This window comes from Aptenodytes patagonicus, chromosome 3, assembly GCF_965638725.1.
Source record: "Aptenodytes patagonicus chromosome 3, bAptPat1.pri.cur, whole genome shotgun sequence".
In the NCBI taxonomy this organism is placed as follows: Eukaryota; Metazoa; Chordata; class Aves; order Sphenisciformes; family Spheniscidae; genus Aptenodytes; species Aptenodytes patagonicus.
Genome location: NC_134951.1, coordinates 32,314,430 through 32,334,917, shown reverse-complemented (window position 1 = coordinate 32,334,917; position 20,488 = coordinate 32,314,430). Strand labels below are relative to the sequence as shown.

The window sequence follows — 20,488 nt, the reverse complement described above, 5'->3', positions numbered from 1 at the left end:
TCATGCATTCTGAAACGAGGGATGGTGTAATTTTTTTAAATGGGGAAACATGAGCAACATGACTGAATCTCATATCCATCAGGATATGAGATATAGAAGATATAGAAAAACCAGAAGCAATTCTGTATCACCTTCATGATTTCCAGCTTCTGGGCTGAGTCATTAGACAAAGTACCCCTCAGAAAAAGCTAAAGAAACTTCCCATCTATTACTTCTGTGTTCCTTCACAAACACAAATTTTCAGCTAACTGGCCATTTTCTTTCTCATCTACTTAAATCTTTTCTTTCCATGCTACCAGAAAGAGCCTTTAGACAGAGGAACATGCTAAGCATGTCTGTAAGAACATATCAAGTGAATTTGACAGGGATTATGTATCTATCAAAACACAAAAGAGAGTTTTTGCAGTTTGGATTTTACTTTTTGCACATTTTGAGCAGAATATAAATATTCAAATATTTTTCTACGCTATTCCATTACTGCTTTTGAATAAGACCTGTTTATTATTCGTTTTAATCTCATTTACTAATGACAAGTGCTGACATGAAGCAGAAGAAATGTCTGCAGTTCCTTTTACCATAGAAGAGTTATCCACGGCTCCATTGGCATCACATGAAACTAACAAACTGTCACAAAATAGAATGCTAGTTTTCTCCTTTAAAGAAAATACCGAATTACAATTAAGCGAACACAAATACAACCATGTATTGTCCTTTCCACAGGTTCCTTACATTGTTCCTTACATACCTAAGCATGCCATTATTGACTATTCTTTGTTAATCACTAGTAATGATTGATGCTATTTTAAAACTCATTTATCATCATATTTCTAATTTTCCTCTCTGATGGTTTAATTGACCCATCCTTTCTAATAGATTTCCAAAACCTCATTTGAGATTGTTTTTTGTTTCCAGAAGATTGTATGAAGTATTGGTATGAAAATGCTTTAATCAATGAAAAAAATTATTTTATGGAGAAGCAAAAATATCCAGAATCATGCAACTGATTTTTAATTGCTTGAAAACATGTTCTGTTTATTTATTTTAAATACCATATGAGGTCTGTTTTGTTACCACAAGAACATTATTTAATAGAATTATGGAATATAATTAAAAACAATTAAATTTTAAAATGCAAGTCCTCTAAAATACACTGGTGTATTTGCAGCTGCATGCCAGGATTCACTGGAAAGAACTGTGAGGAAGTAATTGACTACTGCAGGCTGCTCAGCATCAACTGTCTGAATGAAGGATTGTGTCTTAATATAATTGGAGGATTCACTGTAAGTAATTTAATACGTTAAACCAATTCAGTGCTCCAAAGTATAAAAGCTTCAGACAAGCAGAAATGCATTCATTACTCTAAGAGACAAGAGGGACATACATTTATGTGTTTGCTGTTTACTTAAATCAATAACACAAGGACAATTCACTTGGGTAATATGGATTTTTTTATTACTTTTCTACTGAGACCGTGTTTTGTACTATATCAAGTAAGAGAACTGAAGAGTATTTTTATAGTAAAAAGAATATATAACTAATTGTGGTCCAGTGCTATTATCCACACAGATGATAATCACAGCTATGTTGCAGCCTTTAAAAATACATTACTTGAATTGAGTACATCTGTTGCCATTGTTTTAACCAGAATCAAATTAGTAATTTAAACGTATGCACATTTAGTCTTAATACAAACTTAGAAGTTTGATGATGAAACCGCAGTGCGGTGAGGTTGATTTGAAAATTTGAAAAAATGTAATTCCACTTGTTTTAACTCTCAAAATAGCTCCTGAAAATGTTGAGCAAGATCCATCATGAACCAAGATTCTTCTGGCCATAGCTTGTCAAAATAGAGGAAATAGTTTCTCCAACATCAGTAACTGGGAACAACTTAAAGGTTATTCTAAACAACCACTTGTTTTGCAAATAACAGGAGAAGATCACAGAATCACAGAATGGTTGAGGTTGGAAAGGACTTCTGGAGGTCATTTTGTCCACCACCCTGCATGAGCAGGGCCACCTAGAGCCATTTATCTAGTCCTAGTCCACTTATCCATTTGAGTGTTCAACCAAAATGTATTAGGATTACTGTTACTCCTTGCTTCAGGGAGTAGGAAGACTAAAGGAAGGAGAACTGGAACCAAGGATGACAGCAAGGTTGGCAGGGACAGTGTCCTCACCAACAAGGGGCACAATCCCTCAATACCTACAAGAACACAACAGATCCACACATTCAGCCAAAAGTCCGGTGATCACCAGACAAGTCCTTAGTTATGAAGCAGGTTTGCAGTCAAGCTGGGTAGTCAAGTCAACAGATCAGAATCAGCAAGATACAAAGCTGGATACAGGCATACTGACAAAATAGCTCAGGAAAGGATCTAGTGCAAAGGCCTGAGCTTAAATGCAGCTCATGAGTAAATGAAAGAAAGTGTGGACATCTCAAAGGCAAGTTCTGTTTTCACAGTAGGGTGATCCAAGGTGACAGTGTTGGGCCACATCAGTGCTGACCTTGAACACAGGCAGTTAAACCTGTGAGAGAAGGGAAAGAGGTCACCAAGGAAGAGTGCACAGAAAAATTATTATAGGCTGGTCAGGCCAATTAGAGCCTGTTGATGCATTCAAGGTCCTGAGAGTTTCTCTGAATATTCCTTACATGTAATTATTCATTCAGCCCAAATATCGTTGCCTTTCTTATAGTCACAAAAGCTAAAGAGGCGTTGATATTTTCTCTCCAACGCTTTCTACCTGACTCCATGTGTTCGCTCATGTTCCTTGAGTCTTACCTGATCTGATAACTGCTATATACAGGTGACCAAGGATTGTTTCTCCTATTTACTTATGGGAACAAAGAGAAAAGAAGCTTCCAGTCATCTATTCAAAGTGGCCAGACCATTTTGTTGTACCTAGTTCTGTTTGCACATTCTAAGCCAGATACTGGTGTGGACTTCTCAAGTGTCACTAAGAAATAAATTCATACCACTGTTGACTGCATCACAGTCTCCCAGTTGCTGCATCTTGTCATAGAATCATAGAATCATTAAGGTTGGGAAAGACCTCTAAGATCATCGAGTCCAACCGTCAACCCAACACCACCATGCCCACTAAACCATGCCCCTAAGTGCCTCATCTACTCGTCTTTTAAATACCTCCAGGGATGGGGACTCAGCCACTTCCCTGGGCAGCCTCTTCCAATGTTTAACCACTCTTTCAGGAAAGACATTTTTCCTTACATCCAATCTAAACCTCCCCAGGTGCAACTTGAGGCCATTTCCTCTCGTCCTATCGCTAGTTACTTGGGAGAAGAGACCCACACCCACCTCGCTACAACTTCCTTTCAGGTAGTTGTAGAGAGCGATGAGGTCTCCCCTCAGCCTCCTTTTCTGCAGGCTAAACAACCCCAGTTCCCTCAGCCGCTCCTCAGAAGACTTGTTCTCCAGACCCCTCACCAGCCTCGTTGCCCTTCTCTGGACACGCTCCAGCACCTCAACGTCCTTCTTGTAGTGAGGGGCCCAAAACTGAACACAGTATTCGAGGTGCGGCCTCACCAGGGCCGAGTACAGGGGCACGATCACTTCCCTCCTCCTGCTGGCCACACTAGTTCTGATACAGGCCAGGATGCCATTGGCCTTCTTGGCCGCCTGGGCACACTGCCGGCTCATGTTCAGCCGGCTGTCAACCAGCACCCCCAGGTCCGTTTCCGACAGGCAGCTTTCCAGCCACTCTTCCCCAAGCCTGTAGCGCTGCATGGGGTTGTTGTGGCCCAAGTGCAGGACCCGGCACTTGGCCTTGTTGAACCTCATACGATTGGTCTGGGCCCATCGGTCCAGCCTGTCCAGGTCCCTCTGCAGAGCCTTCCTACCCTCGAGCACATCAACACTCCCGCCCAACTTGGTGTCGTCTGCAAACTTACTGAGGGTGCACTCAATCCCCTCATCCAGGTCGTTGATAAAGATATTAAACAGAACTGGCCCCAGTACTGAGCCCTGGGGAACACCGCTCGTGACTGGCCGCCAACTGGATTGAACTCCATTCACCACAACTCTCTGGGCACGGCCGTCCAGCCAGTTTTTGACCCAGCACAGAGTCCACCTGTCTAAGCCATGAGCCGCCAGCGTCTCTAGGAGAATGCTGTGGGAGACGGTGTCAAAGGCCTTCCTGAAGTCCAGGTAGACCACATCCACAGCCTTTCCCTCGTCCACTAGGCAGGTCACCTGGTCATAGAAGGAGATCAGGTTGATCAAGCAGGATCTGCCTCTCATGAATGCGTGCTGGCTAGGCCTGATCCCCTGGTTGTCCCGCTCATGCCTTGTGAGCGCCCTCAAGATGAACTGCTCCATAATCTTCCCTGGCACCGAGGTCAGGCTGACAGGCCTGAAGTTCCCCGGATCCTCCTTCCGGCCCTTCTTGTAGATGGGCGTCACATTGGCAAGCCTCCAGTCGTCTGGGACCTCCCCCGTTAACCAGGACTGCTGATAAATGATGGAGAGTGGCTTGGCAAGCTCCTCCGCCAGCTCCCTCAGCACTCTCGGGTGGATCTCATCTGGCCCCATAGACCTGTGAGTGTCCAGGTGGTGTAGCAGGCCACTGACTGCTTCCTCTTGGATTATGGGGGGTTTATCCTGCTCGCCGTCCCTGTCTTCCAGCTCAGGGGGCTGAACACCCTGAGGATGAGTGGTCTGACTATTAAAGACTGAGGCAAAGAAGGCATTGAGTACCTCAGCCTTTTCCTCATCCTCGGTGACAATGTTTCCCCCCGCATCCAATAAAGGATGGAGATTCTCCTTGACTCTCTTCCTGTCGTTATATATTTGTAAAAACTTTTTTTGTTCTCTCTAACGACAGCGGCCAGATTGCGTTCTAGCTGGGCTTTTGCCTTTCTCATTTCTTCTCTGCACAACCTAACGAGATCCCTGTACTCTTCTTGAGTCGCCTGCCCCTTCTTCCACAAGTGGTAAACTCTCCTTTTTTTCCTGAGTCCCAGCAAGAGCTCCCCGTTCAGCCAGACCAGTCGTCTTCCCCACCCGTTCTTCTTATGGCATATGGGGACAGCCTGCTCCTGCGCCTTTAAGACTTCCTTCTTGAAGATTGTCCAGCCTTCCTGGACCCCTTTGCCTTTCAGGACTGTCTCCCAAGGGACTCTCTCAACCAGCGTCCTGAACAGGCCAAAGTCCGCCCTCCGGAAGCCCATGGTTGCGGTTTTGCTGGCCCCCCTCCTTACTTCACCAAGAATGGAGAATTCTACCATTTCATGGTCGCTAAGCCCAAGACGGCCTCCGACCACCACATCTCCCACCAGTCCTTCTCTGTTAGTAAACAGCAGGTCGAGCGAGGCACCTCCCCTGGTAGGCTCACTTACCAGCTGTGTCAGGAAGTTGTCTTCCACACACTCCAGGAACCTCCTAGACTGCTTCCTCTCTGTCATGTTGTATTTCCAGCAGACGTCCGGGAAGTTGAAGTCCCCCATGAGAACAAGGGCTAGCGATTGAGAGACTTCTGCCAGCCGCTTGTGGAATGTTTCATCCGCCCCTTCATCCTGGTTGGGTGGTCTATAACAGACTCCCAGCAGGATATCTGCCTTGTTGGCCTTCCCCCTCATCCTTACCCATAAACACTCAACTGTACCATCATCACAGTCATTGAGCTCTATATAATCAAAACACTCCCTAACATGCAGGGCCACCCCACCGCCTCTCCTTCCTCGCCTGTCCCTTCTGAAGAGTCTATAGCCATCCATTGCAGCACTCCAGTCGTGGGAGTCACCCCACCATGTTTCTGTGATGGCGACTAAGTCATATCTCTCCCACTGCACAATGGCTTCCAGCTCCTCCAGTTTGCCGCCCATGCTGCGTGCATTGCTGTAGATGCACTTGAGCTGGGCTATCGATTTCACCCCCGGTATTGGCATGCCACCCCTAGTGAAAAAAAAAATAATAATCTCAAAAAAACTAGGCTCATCTCTAGTGAGCCTAGTTTTATCCCCTTCCCCCTTCAAACCTAATTTAAAGTCTTTTCAATGAGCCCCGTCAATTCATGAGTGAGAATCCTTTTCCCCCTGTGAGATAGCTGGACTCCATCTGTCGCCAGCAGGCCCGGTGCCATGTAAACCTCCCATTGATCAAAAAAGCCAAAATTCCACCGATGGCACCAACCCCTGAGTCACGTGTTGATCCGGTGTGTTTTCCTGCTCCTTTCAGTATCCTTCCCTGCCACTGTAGAGATTGAGGAAAATACTACTTGTGCTCCCGATCCTTCAACCAGTCACCCCAGTGCCCTGAAGTCCCTTTTGATCACTGCAGGACTTCTCTCTGCAACCTCATCACTGCCAGCCTGTATAACCAATAGCGGGTAGTAATCAGAAGGCTGTACCAGACCAGGGAGGTTCCTTGTAATATCTCTGACCCGGGCCCCAGGGAGGCAGCAGACTTCCCTGTAGGATGGGTCTGGTCAGCATATTGGGCCCTCTGTTCCCCTCAGAAGGGAATCGTCCTTTCCAAGGAATTGTCCTTTCCCTTAGTCCCTGATCTTAATTGCCAGGAGCAGCTGTTTAGGTTGACCTGTTACTCATTCAAATACTTGCACTTCCACAGATATGTAATCAGATCTATAACAGATCTGTAACAAGAATTTTATTTAAAACCATGGTAAAGTTAGTGAAGTAAATACATGTAAATGGTAATTTCAGAAATTAATGAATACTGTATTACTGAAAGAGATAAGTATGTTGTACCTGCTAAATTCTTAACTCTGATCAAAATTCTTTTAATTTTTTGTTTTAAGAACATTTTTAATACTACCTATAAATATATATTAACTAGAGCAATAATATATAAATGGACTTTAACACAAATTCTGAAGTAACTTGCAAAATATTGCAAATCAGAGATTTATGTTAATAGAGTACTAAAACATGCATACTTATAAGAACATAATTCTTGCTTTGTTGAGTATGCTGTATATAATATACCCACAGAAGAATAAAATAGATGGCGAGGAATTCTCTCTGAGAATTTGCCTCTTCTCGTTGTTGATAGCAGACGTAACAAAAAAATACTGAGTCCAGTTCTGTTGCACTGAAATAAAAGGGTTCATGAAAACATATACTTATTTTAAAATGATTGTGTCTCCCAGTTAACTTACCTACATGATAGAAATATTAGATTCAAAACAGAAACATTGTTTTTAGCTCTTTTCAGCTACTCGTCCACTTATATCAAGCAATAGCAAAAACTACAGTATAATGATTAGAATACAAAAGTGATATAATTAATCAGTGAGTACAATGTGTACAACATATGCAGACATCAAACTGAATACTAATCAAACACAAAAAGAAATTAAATGGCAAAGTTTTAGGAAAGCAAACAAAAATTGGCTACCAAATTAGTTAGGAAGTGTGCTAACGCTTATTGTTAGACACAAGCAAAGTAGTTGTATAACAGTAAATGTTTTCATAAAATAATCCTTGAAAAAATACACTTCCATGACCAGTATAAGATTTGATACTTTCTTAGCAGACACTGAATTAGGCTATAAGATGGAGCTAAATGACCTGGCACAGCAAAGGTTGGATTTTTTTTGTTTAAACTTTGATGCCTACAGAAGTGAATGGTATGGGTAGTACCTGATAGAAAACTAGTGTGGCAGGCATTTGGGACTGACATATAAGATTGAGCAGACAAATGGAGGCAAGGATGAAGAATACTAAACAGCCAGATACAAATCACTGGAATTTTTGTTGAAAATATACATTATACTGAACCGCATTTGAAAATCATTGCACTTTTCCTTGACAGTCAGTCTGTGGTGTGGCATCTTTATTTGGAAGATAAGCAGTTGTACTTCAAGTATAGGTTAACTTCTCTTTGAAGACACAAACAACTATAGATTCCGTCCAGTCTTTTTTTTTTGCTTCTCCTGGTTGTAACTTTCTTGATCATAATTCATTTTTTCCCCATAGAAAATATGTATTTTCAGTATTATCAGAAAATCAAATGCTGGCGAATAATTTGAGAATTCCAGCTGAGAGAAATTTGGCTGTTAGATTTTCTTTTTTTTCAAAAGCAGATTTGGAAGTACTGAAATATTTAATGCATTTTTATAAGTGGCACTAAGTATTCCATCTCAAAAAAAACCTCCCAAAACCACAACAAAATAATTTTTAAAAAATCAAGGTGTTGAATCTTGAAATCTAATTTAAAAATTCATTTTTGTTTTGAAATTAATCTCTGGTTTAATTTCAAAGAGTAGTAAATACTTAGAATTGAAACAGTATAGTTTTATTTTTCAGTATTGTTGTAACAGTTATTAGCACAAGTCCTTGATCGCTAATTAGTATTAATTATAAGTAATTGTAATATTAATAGTTACTCTGCTTACATTTATTATATTCAGTAATTAACTATATGTTTCTAAAATTATTTCTGCCTCAAGAAATCCCTCTGACTAATGTATGTTAACTTTATGGTAGATAATAATGCTTAGTTATAGGAAGCATTTATTGATGATGATGTGTCAGATAAACATGGGAATTGTTGCTTCTTAGGAAATGGAACCTCTCTTTGCATTTCATATTCTTATATTTCATATTTTTATATCTCAATTCTCATACCTCATATTTCAGAGTACAGCTGTAGTAATAACAAATAATTTCCTTTGTTCTTTCCATTATTGCCCATCATCCTGGGAACCAAAGTCATGATGTATATATTGAGATAGGATTTATCAATAGAAAAATAGTGGGTAGTTGCATAATTAATTCCAGTTAACATAGCTTAATGAAAACAGATCACATCAGACAAAGCAGATTTAATGAGATGACCTGACAGATAGTGACAGAGAAATATTTTCTGCTGCAATTCACTTATTAAGCAAAATAAATCATTTAATGGAGCAACTTCAATTCTAAGGAAAAAAAAATCTAGATCTTGATGACACTTTAATAGGTATAGCCAATAAGATGTATTGACACAGGAAAGTTGTTTTGTTTCCAAGTAGTTGCATGTTCTGCTTTTTGTAGCATCCACACCACACATCCCCCTGCCCCCCATCCAGATGAAGCAGAAGATATCACAGTTTGTGTAACTAGATGTGCATGTTATGGCCAACTGCCAAGATGACTGTAAAAGAGCTAGACTTCTGTCTAAGATAAATTTTGGATTTTTTTTTTTTTCAAAATTAAAAACAGTACAAACTGATTAAAATATTATTACTATATTATTGGGCTTATAGGCTTGAAGATCTATGAAGTAGTTGTTTTTCTAATTTTAAAATTTTACTTAGATTTTTTTGTAAATCATGTTAAATTAACTAAAAACTGAGTGAATAGTCAAAAAGGAAAATAGTTATAAATTAGGAATTATTGTCCCATGAGTGTTTTTAATGGACCTCATGGCAATTTGGTTTTGGACTAGTGATTTGAAGTATTTTGACATAGTAGAAAATACAAAACTCTTTCTGTTGAAATGTGCAGATGACCACAGAAAATGGTAGTATAGTTAATAATAAGCAAATCTGATCAGGATTTCTTGGTAGGCTATAGTACTTAGAAAAAATGTATTCTCAGGGAGGCAAATGCAATGCTGTATGCATAGGAAAAAGAATGTGACTTACACAGTAGCAACTGTTTCCTGATAGTGACAAAGAAGACAACTTTGAGCTCAAGGTGGATATTAAATTTGACACCACACTATTGATGAAGACAGAAAGACAATCCCTGTAGTCATAAATAGAGCATTTGTATATAGAAGCATTTGTAAGTGGTCATACTTCTGTGACTGTCAGTGGAGGGTGCATCGTAGGCAGTTCTATCATCTAAATTGTTTCAACAAGGCTGAAAAACTGGAAAACTCTATTAACAATGAGTTTTACGGAAAAACAGCACTTTAAAACTATATTCTCAAACGTATGTACAGATTCACAAAATTAAGCCAGTCCATGGCTATCAGTTTTCCTCAGAAGAAAAACAAAAATTACCAAAAAATGTTGAAGCCACATTAGCAAGAAAGTGCTAAAAGTATCGTGCATAGTTCTGTGCAGCTGCTTCTTCCATACAGTACTGATTATACCAGGAGCATTTTCAAAAATTGTTAGGTAATAGGATATGGTGTAATGCAGTGTATTAGCAGTTTTTCATCAGATCAACAAGGCCAGGTCACATCTGTCCTGTCCTAGTGAATAACTTCACCAGACATTAAATTTCATGAGGATCTACTACTGTGGCATTCAAAACCCAAAATTCCCACAGAAGGCTGAAGGCTGGAAAACTTATTGTGGATTGCTTCTAGTAGTCAATGCAGCAGACTCATTCCACTGATATTAAAAGGTTGGGAAAAGGATTATATTTCTCAGAGTTGCCATAAATAGACAAAACATAAAAAAAACCCACTTTATTTTGGCTCTGTAGAAGGTCAAAGATATGACATCTACTTTGTTAGCTAGTTTCTAAAATACAGAAAGGTAAGATTGCAGCCTTGCTTCAGTTTAAGAAATCTGGATATCATTTGAACATATCATTTTAACAGGTGGCAAAGAGAGTGTTTGAACATTACAGATCTTCCTCTTTCAAAAAAATCCTGCTGTGTAAAATTCTATTATTTGCTATTGATTTGTCAATTATTGCAAGAATGCTGCTATTGAATTTCTCCTGTTTTGCAGCTGCAATGTTGGAATAACTTTTTTAAATCTGTATAATCACTGTTAAACTTCTGAAGAAAATAAAATATAGCTTATTTTTCTTTGATGTTCATCACATCGGAAAATTTTTAATTAATACTGTCCTGATTTGGCAACTTTATCCTAAACACCTCCATCTACCCAGTATTAGAAGACAGGGGCCACTGTTTTAAGGAAAAATTTAAATTAAAACAGGTTTAACATAAACCATATTTTTACAGTTACTAAAGTGTGAACTAATTGCAGATTTCAGCAGAAGCTTATTCAATAAAACTATTCATCTACATTATATTGACAGTATGATAACCTGCTTCTTAAAAACCTTTTTAAAAAAATCTGCCCAGAGACACATTTCAATAGACATTTCTATTCTTATGGCAACTTTTATTTTTCTTAAATGGATTTTATAAATGAAAAGTCAGTGTTCTTAATTTGCAGTTGATAGTATTTCCTCAGTGCTTTTAATCTGAGTATCTAAAGCAATTCATGACTATAGGTATCCGTTATCCTCATCTTTATGTGAAGATGGGGAAAAGATGAACGGTTCCCAAAGGACAGCTGACAGGGAAGAAAGAGCTGTTGTTTTTCATGCTAATCATACTGCTGCCACATGCTAACCACCTAGGGGCATGTAGTGGTTTGGGAAGAGTTCTCCCAGTCAATTAGACTGGCTCCAGCAACACCTCTAGCACAAGGAGAATGGGCAGTAAAAACAGGTAAAGAGGGAATGCAAACAAGGAATCACCTGGGGACTGTAAAACTTTCCTCTAGGTCCCAAGGGGGAACTGGTTATCCCAGCAACTGGCTTAGATCAAGGCAAAATAATTATCCCTGCTTAAGATCCCCTGTTTTTTTCCTAAATCATTGGTATTAAAGTAAAAAAAAAAAATAATAAAAAAAAAAAAAAAAAACAGATACTGGGAAAAAAAGATTAAACTAATTTAGTGTAATTTATGATAACAGAACTGTCAATTATCAAATTTTGGAAGATGAACAGTTTCTAAAACACAATATTGGGAAAGTCAAAGGTATGAAAACTGTCAAGTTTCTGGCATACCAGCTGTCTTTACTCTCTAGGGAGAGACAAGAGATTGTGTTCTTTGGGTTCAACCACTGAATTGCATAGAATTTACAGAATTCATAGGCCAATTATGACTACCTGCATTGAGGGAAAAGAAGGTGCAGCACTACAGCAGTTGCAAGCAGGAGATTTGGAATAGCTACACGCTCTTTCCTATTTCTGCTCTGCCACACACTGCTTATGGAAGGGCATACAGATTAAAAATGTATTCCACTTTCTTTAGGGTATAAAAATGCTCATTTATAACATGTTTTTTTCCTAACAGATCCCTACTATGTTACGAGCAACTATCTTTCCACTTATATGGTTTGCATAGTGTATCCAAGCCTATTTTGCGCATATGCCTTTCTCCCATCATCCTGACAAACCACTGATTCGTTCAAGGTGATGTGCTTACAGTTAACAAAGGAATTGAGTTATATAGGCACAAAAACTGAAGCTAAAAGATGAAGTGAAAGCAATGCCATTGTAAGGTCCATTTCCATTTGCATTCACTACACTTGAGACAAGGACTAAGCAAATCATACATATAGCTTGAATAGCAGGGCTGTGTTGGCAAGCAAATAAACACTAGAGCAGCATTAGAGACAAAAATCTGTGCTGTCATTATGGGTTTTACAATTACACCTACTCTTGGTCATTCAAAGCAAGTATTTAAATTTTCTTTGAGAAGCTGTACTGACACTTAAATGTGAAATTTTATGTTGGAATCATTGTCAATGGATGTCCTGGTGCCTTCCAAAAGAGCAGCAGGGATTGCTACCAATTTCTGGCTAGCGTTCATACAGTGCAGTGGAAGTAGATCGTGCTGTTAAGGGAGAGTGAAGCTAAGCAAAAAGAAGTAATGTTTTTCACTTCTATAAGTAATTTGCAGAATATGTGTTCTGTAAACATCAGGTGTTTGCATATGCCTGGGGCATACTGATTAATAAAACTTGTATGTATAAACCAGAACCAAACCAGAAAACACCTAATTACGTACCAACATGCATACCTTTCAGACAATTGCTCTGCAGTCACTGAATTTTTGCTTTTGTATATGGACATGCATTTAATAGTATATAACAAATAGTATGATGAACTGTAACAGAAAAATTAATATAATAAAAATTAATATAATAGAAATTAATATAATAGAAAAGGTTGGTATCTAAAATCTTGCCCTGCAGATGGCTCTGTGGCTGTTCATGTTATATTCTTTTGATCCTTTTCCTCACAACCATATATCAAATCCATCACTGTTATATTTGGAGTTTTATGATGAACCTGAGATATTTCAATAACAAAGTATAAACCAAGACGGTATATGCTTAATAAAGTAAAATTGTGAGTACAAATGAATAATCATGTTCTCTGGTAAAGCAGAAGCGGCTTACATAGTAATATAAAGAAAAAAAAAAATATATATATATATGCAATATGTTCCCTCAGGGGGGATGAGGGAGAGAGGAGAGAGGAGGGAACCTCTCTTTTTCCTGTGTTTTTTTCCCATATCAGAAAACTGGTACGTGGTATGCATTCAACAGTGCTTGTGCAGAAATTACAATCGGGCAGAAAAAGCTCCAAGTTTTGTCCCTAACCAGATGAGGTTTGCCCTTGTGGGTGCAGAACCAGACCCGTCAGCCAGCTGTCAGGCTGGGAATCAATCTGCTTCTTTTCAGAAGAGTGGCAAGCAGTGCCAAGCCCCGCAGGTCTGTGGTACACCCTACATCAGCTTGAACAGCCTCTGTGCAAACTCTGCTGCCACTGCTCCCCTTTGCCACTTTGTAAGTTCTTCCCTGAGGAGCCACTCTCAGTCCTAATGCTTTTTGATAATACTTTATCCCCAGAAGTCTGGCTAAATTTATAACCCAGAAGTAAAGCATCCGTATGCAGAATTAGCAATAATCTCCAGAACTAAGCTACATCAGTCACACTGCTTAGATCTCATAGCCCTAAGATGGCCTCAGACTTATTCTTAGAGAAGCCGTTTGTACTTATTGCATGAGAGGAGAAATAAGTTCTAGATAACATATCCAGAATGAAGAGGAAGTATAGCTGAGAGAAAAATTACCTTGTTTAACAAATGTAGTTCTTTAAAAAAAAAACACTAGGGTTTTTTAAGGCCCTCTGCACTGTATCAATCAACATTTGTTTTCTGAGTATAAAAAAGCTGTAAAGAAAGAAACATTTAATATGTTTGGCATACTATATATTAAAGTAGTTGGTTGAAGTGATAAAATTGTTATGAATATTTATAACAGCTCTACTAGCAATGCTAGAAGCAATGAAAATTGGCACTGCAAAATCTACTGCTCTCAGATGCAACTTTTATACTTAAGTACAACATATAAAATGGATTATTGTCATTTTCCTTTTTAAAAAAACCTAGACTCTCTCCTATTATTTTCTCCCCATGGACTATCTGAGTAATACAGTTTCATCTCTGTGAAGCCACTTTGCCACCATCATTAATTCTACTGATGTCTCTTCCGTATTTGTCCTTCCAGCTGACTGTTCAAACAGCAGTAGTTCAAAGTCAGATACTTCCATTAGGGGATAGTTTTGCACAAGTTAATTAGTCTATTTTCTTCTACACAGAAACAATAATTCTACAGAAGAGTTCACATAAATTTTAAAATGTCCTATACAGTTTTGTGCTTCTTCAGTATTTAATTTGAACTTTATCAAAAAAACCTTTTCCTGCTTTTCTTATTCTATTGAAATAAACAGCATCAAAGAACCCTAGGTACATTTCATACATGCTGTTAAGTATCTCTGAGCAGTATAGAAGTTAATGAACAGTAGAATGTTTCATGTAATAAACTAAATATCTTGCTTTCCAAGAGTTAATTTAATTGAAAAATATTTAGTTAAAGCTCTGATCACGTGATACCTTTACATATCTTTATACAATGTATCTTAATTGATCCACTAGAATAGCATATAATATAAATACACAGTAAAATACACCAGAAATAACCAATAAGAATGTTTTGGTTTGTTTTTAAAAAGTATGAGAAGTTGACATAGAAATTTTAACCCATTGTCAGTAAAGTAAACAAAAGCATAAGCCAGCAAAAAAAAGGAAAAATAAAATACACAAAATCAGTAAATATTACAGTGAAAGATGTGCTACATGACCAGTGTGAAACATTGTTTTTTATTGATAAAATGCAATGCCATTTCTATTAATTGTATGCAGAGGAAAAATAATTAGATGATCTTGAGATGATGAAAGAGACAAATAATATGAGTTTTAGATAATAGGAATGGAAAGACAAAAATACCTCACAAATTTCAAGGAGAAAGGAAAAATAATCTTAAGAAAACAGTGTTCAAATAAGAATGGTATCATTATTTCTTATTACTTTTGTACTATGAAATAGTTTCTAAACCAAAGACCATGCAACCTATGGTCCAGATGCTTCAATTTTATATGGAAAGAGATTAAATATATAAAGGGAGATGAAAACCTGTACCTGGGTGGAATGTCATGTTCATTAAAAAGGGACCATATGCAAACATAAGTTTTTGTAATGTACTTCCATGTTGTAGAAACACAGAAAGGACAATGTTAACAAGCAACTATATAATTTCTTTGTTTTTCAGTAAAGAATTATAATTTTTACTGCATATAGTGGAGGCAGAATTAATGTATGTAAAAGTTTAACATGTTGGATACTAAATAGCTGCAATGTTAATAACCACAGCTTTTTTAAAAATTCTTTATTAAGTAAACTTTCAATGAGCTAAGGTCCTATATATTCAACCATATAGAATTATAAAAAATAATATGTTATTGCCTAACATAGCAGCTGGGCAATTCAAGTATTAAAGAGAACAGAAAAGATTAACTTCATCTGGTATGAAGAAGTTCTCCAGCCAGAAGCATATTTTATTTTCTTTAGATAAGATTTTTAGTCTGTTTGCATCAATATGTATCAACGGACACAAATTGATAAAAGAGACGTTCCTACTGGATATAAGGAAAAATGTTTTCACTGTGCAGTCAGTCAAAAACTGGAACAGGTTGCCCAGAGATGTTGTGCAGACTCCAAACTTGGATATTTTCAAGGCTCAAATGAATAAAGTCCTGAGCAACCTGGTCTGATCTCATACTTGACCATACTTTGAGCAGGAGATATTGCTAGTGACCTCTTGATGTTGCTTCCCACCTGAATTATTCTATGTACTATAGTGTACACTAAATAACTAATAAGGTGATCTACAAACAACAAAACAGAGCAACTTACAGATGATGTCCAATTTTAATGTTTTGAATGAAATAATGCTATTATTGAATAATATGATCTTATTGCATAATATAATGTTCTTTCTTAAAATATTCATGTGATTCCTAAATATTATTTTACCATTTCCCTTGCCAGTGCATGTGTTGACTTCTTATATCCTCAATGCTTGAGTCAAAACTTCACTAAATTTTTCTGTCCTAAAACTATGTTAGGCAACAGTAGAGTACATAGGTATTTAAATGGGAGCTATACTAGAACTGGAAATACAGAGTTTACACAAAATGCACAGATTAATCAACTATTCCCCACAGTTACTTAGTTCTGGTAAGTAACACACAGAATCATAGAATCATAGAATATCTCAAGTTGGAAGGGATCTATAAGGATCGAGTCCAACTCCCTGCTCCACACAGGACTACCTAAAACTAAATCATATAACTGAGAGCATCGTCCAGATGCTCCTTGAACTTCGACAGGCTTGGTGACTGACCATTCCCTCAGTGAAGAACCTTTTCCTTATGATAATATATAACAATGTACATTGAAAATGTATTGAGTACATTTCAGTGTCAACTACCTCAAGCTCATAGTTAAGCCTCTCAATGTTTGTTTTTTTTTTTTCTATAGCTATACCTTCATTGTTAGGAGACAATCATAAACGTGCAATGTTATATCAGATTATGATATATCAGTGCCCTTTAGTCTCTCCCGAATAAGGTGTACGATCAAAATATTAAACAGTCATCACAATGATAGGTTGTAATCAGAATTCCCTTGTTCATCTTGACACTTCAGCTGAATATGTCTAAAGTCATTAGGCAGCTATGCAAAATTAAAAATAAAGTTTTTATCTGGAATTTTCTGGTTTATGAATTACCTTTTCCAGTGTAGAAACTGGTGGTTCAGAATCACCAGACATTTTTCATATCTTAACAGAATCACAAAAAGCCTCCACAAAACCTCAAAAGCTTTATACAAAGAATTATTTTTTAAGGAAGCAATGAATCACATGGCAACAACTATCCCCAAAACAGAAATAACAAGTAGAGTGAAAGCAGCATCTAATGTTTCTTTTATGTTGGTTGCATAGACCAACGAAAACAACAGTTAGAATATTTTTGAATATTTTTCACATTGAAAAATAATTACACTGAATTTCCAAATAAGATGCCCTGATGATTGAATGATCTTCAGCCAACAGGAATTAAACTGGCATCCCAGAGTAGCAAAGGATCGTGATAACAGGCATACTCACTGAAAACTAGAAAACTCCAGCTTTGATTATTCACAGTTAGGAGCAAATTAAGCAAACAAACAAAACAAGCTTATGTAACATGAGTTTATGAGAAATACGAAAAGGAAGTAGTGGTTGGGTCTTTCACAATTTCAAATTTTTTTTTGAAAAAAAAATCCTGACTCAACTAATCTAAAAGATTAGTTGCTTTTGGGTAAAAGCCCTGGACCCTATGAGACCTAAGAATAATCAATAACCTAAGAAAGAAATCTGGACTGAATTTTACTACTGTACTACTTTACTTTTATTAAGAGCGTAGGTTACATTTTCACTATAAATAGAACAACATGTACCTTTCATATCAGCTGAATCATGATGGTTAATAGCAGAAGAGGTGAGCTCCTCCCCCGTCAGTCCCCATATTTTACAATTTTGTAACAAAACAGTACTGTATAAGACCATTGCACCTTCACACATTTGCACTGTGTATATGAAAGCTGTTTGCTCAGCCCCACATCTTGCATAGGAAAGTATGAATTTAATAATATGGAACTGACAACTTTATGCAACATTGAAACAAGTTCTTTTCCCATGTCTCATGAAAAAGTTCAAGGAATGGGCAAGCTAGCTGAGTTTGAATTATTTTTTAACAAAATCAGTTAAAATCAAGCCTGTGCTCAAGTTTAAACCACTTTTCAAAGATACAGAAATTACCCAAACTTCTTCTTTTCTGACTTCCCTATCTAATAAGGAGCTGGCCTCTTGAGATAAGGAGGATGGTTGTAGAAAGATTCCATAAAAGTTCAGCCAGCCAACTCAGCACTGTGTATTTCTGAAGTTGCTAACTTATAATAAAATTCTTTAACCTGTTTATTAATGCCAGTAAGATCACACACACATTCTCCATGTGCTGTATAAATTTTGTGGTGCCTTCAGCAGCTGTTTCCAATACTGCACAATAAGTTTCTAGTACATGCTACAGCTTCTTGCTGATTATTTTTCATCCTTCAATATCTGCCCTTTCTTCCACTACTAGCAAACACTCAAAAAATGCACATTCTTAATTTCCCTTTCTAGGGTAGAATTAAATATTAATAAAATTTCATTATTTTATAAAGTCTGATGAAAAGAGAGGTGGCACCTGCTTGAGCTATGCAAAAGTCAAGTTCATCTTCCCCCTCACTAAATGAGATGCGCATGGATAGAATTCTACTTCATCAGAGGGCAGAGGGATACTTGTCACTGTAAAAAAGTAGTTTCTCTTTTCCCCCCACCTGAAAAATGAAAGAATATAATCTTTATTAAAACCAATTAATTAATTCAAGCTATGCTATTTTTCTGCCCAGACCCCTAATAGTTTTACCTGAAATCAGGGGTTCACATGAATGAGCATATCGTATTAGAGATGATGTACCTCATCTCCTAATATCACTGGATATGAATCAGTGGCAAAGGCTCTGGCCCAAGTTCAGAGCGATGAACTTCTCATAACATCTGTTGATGTGAGAGGTTAAACTCCAGTGGAATAGTAGCCTTGCTTACCTTTTTTTACAATTGCTATATATCTATATGCACGTTTGTTATACATCATAAAAGAAGGCTCATTCTAATAAAAATTCTAGATCATTCAAGGTCTGGATAGGGTGAGAGAGGAAGGGGAAAGTAGGTGACTCTTCTTGGTAGAGTACTCCCCTGAAGGGACTCTGGGCTTCCTAAAGAAGTTTGATGAATCTGCAGAGCTAGACTGTCACCTGAGAGATCCCCGCTGAAAAAATTGACCTCTTCATAAACTGCACTGCCAACACATGAAAGAAAATCCATTCTGGACTATGTATGCCAGAGCAGCTGAAGAGGTGCAGGAGTCACTATTATCATAGTAGACAGGATACTACAGCTGTACTAACAGAAAGCTGAGCCTCCTTTGTGGGTCCCTTAGCAACTCAGATCTGGGACTGAATGAGTAACAGAGATCAGCCGCTTCAGCAGCTATCAAGAGCCAACAGGGTCATAATGGCTCATATAACATAAGCAAGATGTGGGGAACTGAATACCTCCACGTACATACTTTGCTAGCTCCAATATACTCTGAGACAACATTGTTAAAGGAGAAGACTAACCAAAGCATTTTCACTGAATCCTTGCAGTCTGTGAAATGGGAGAAGAAATCAGATATTTCCACACCAGCGTCACTTAAGAGCTATGAAGATGAAATTTCTGCCCTTGGAGTTTCCAAACTTCTAACAGTGTGGAATTTGTTAGGCAGGATATCCACGTGACAAAGCAATGTACTGCCACTATGATTCAGCTCCAGGAGTTTGAAACAGCATGTGTTGCAGTAGTATTTTATATAAATGTGGAAGCAGCCTTAAAAAAACTTTCAGTAAATAATTGTACCTTTCTTTCTTCTTCCCCCCCCCCCGAATAATTTGCAAGAGAGTAATGTAATGCTTGGGGAAAAAAAAAAAACATTCACCCTGTGCAATGACAGATATAGTAAGTTAGGACCAACTCATTTTCTCTTTTTATGCTAAAAAGTCATTCACATGTCCTGGTGTATTTACAACATCAATGTTGTAAAGTTTTAAGTCCTTAGCTATTCCAGGCATGGCAGAATTTATTGACAGCTACAGAATTATCCTCATTTAAATTTTTGTACACAGTTTGAAGGAAAAAGATCATAACCTTCTCTTTCATAAAAAGACATGTATTCCAATTGGAAGCAGGACGTGATTAAAAAGATCTCCCCAAATAAGCCCCTCAATCCAGTTCACTAAATAGCAATGTTTGTTATCTATGTATTAAATTTCTTTATGTTCTTTGCAGTTATTATCTTCCTAGTTTAAGTAACTTCTGCAGCTTCACTTAGGCATGCATTTTACATACAAAAAAATTGTAAGATTTTTTTTTTCCTGATATTAAGCTAAGGATTTAATTTTCTTTATTTTAAAATTTTTCATAGCTGCATCAACATAGAAAAATAATAATATTCCTTCTTTTTTGTCATTTAGCCAAACAACATGTGCTGAGTTCTTTAAATCTTTTGTCATAAACTGGTCACTCAAGTTCCTAATGTTGAGCATACCTGTAGGAAAAATTGAGAAAATAAATAGTAAGGATATGCACATTACTCCTACTGTATTTGTGGAATGGGGCGGGGGGGGGAAGAAGTAAATCAGAAAATGTGAGGGTAAGGAAAAACAACGGAAAAGAATACGTAAGACAAAACAAAAATTGAAAGCATTCATACCCAGTTTGTTCTCTAAATTTTGG

General features: G+C 37.6%; 1 protein-coding gene across 1 annotated transcript in view; it reads left to right on the top strand.

The window, feature by feature from the left end:
* Nucleotides 1-20,488, top strand: part of EYS (eyes shut homolog) — a 1,011,092-nt gene that overhangs the window by 84,706 nt on the left and 905,898 nt on the right. The window contains exon 5 of the mRNA XM_076332996.1: nt 1,166-1,280. Within this exon, the coding sequence (XP_076189111.1) occupies nt 1,166-1,280 (115 nt within the window). The remainder of the gene's footprint in view (nt 1-1,165; nt 1,281-20,488) is intronic.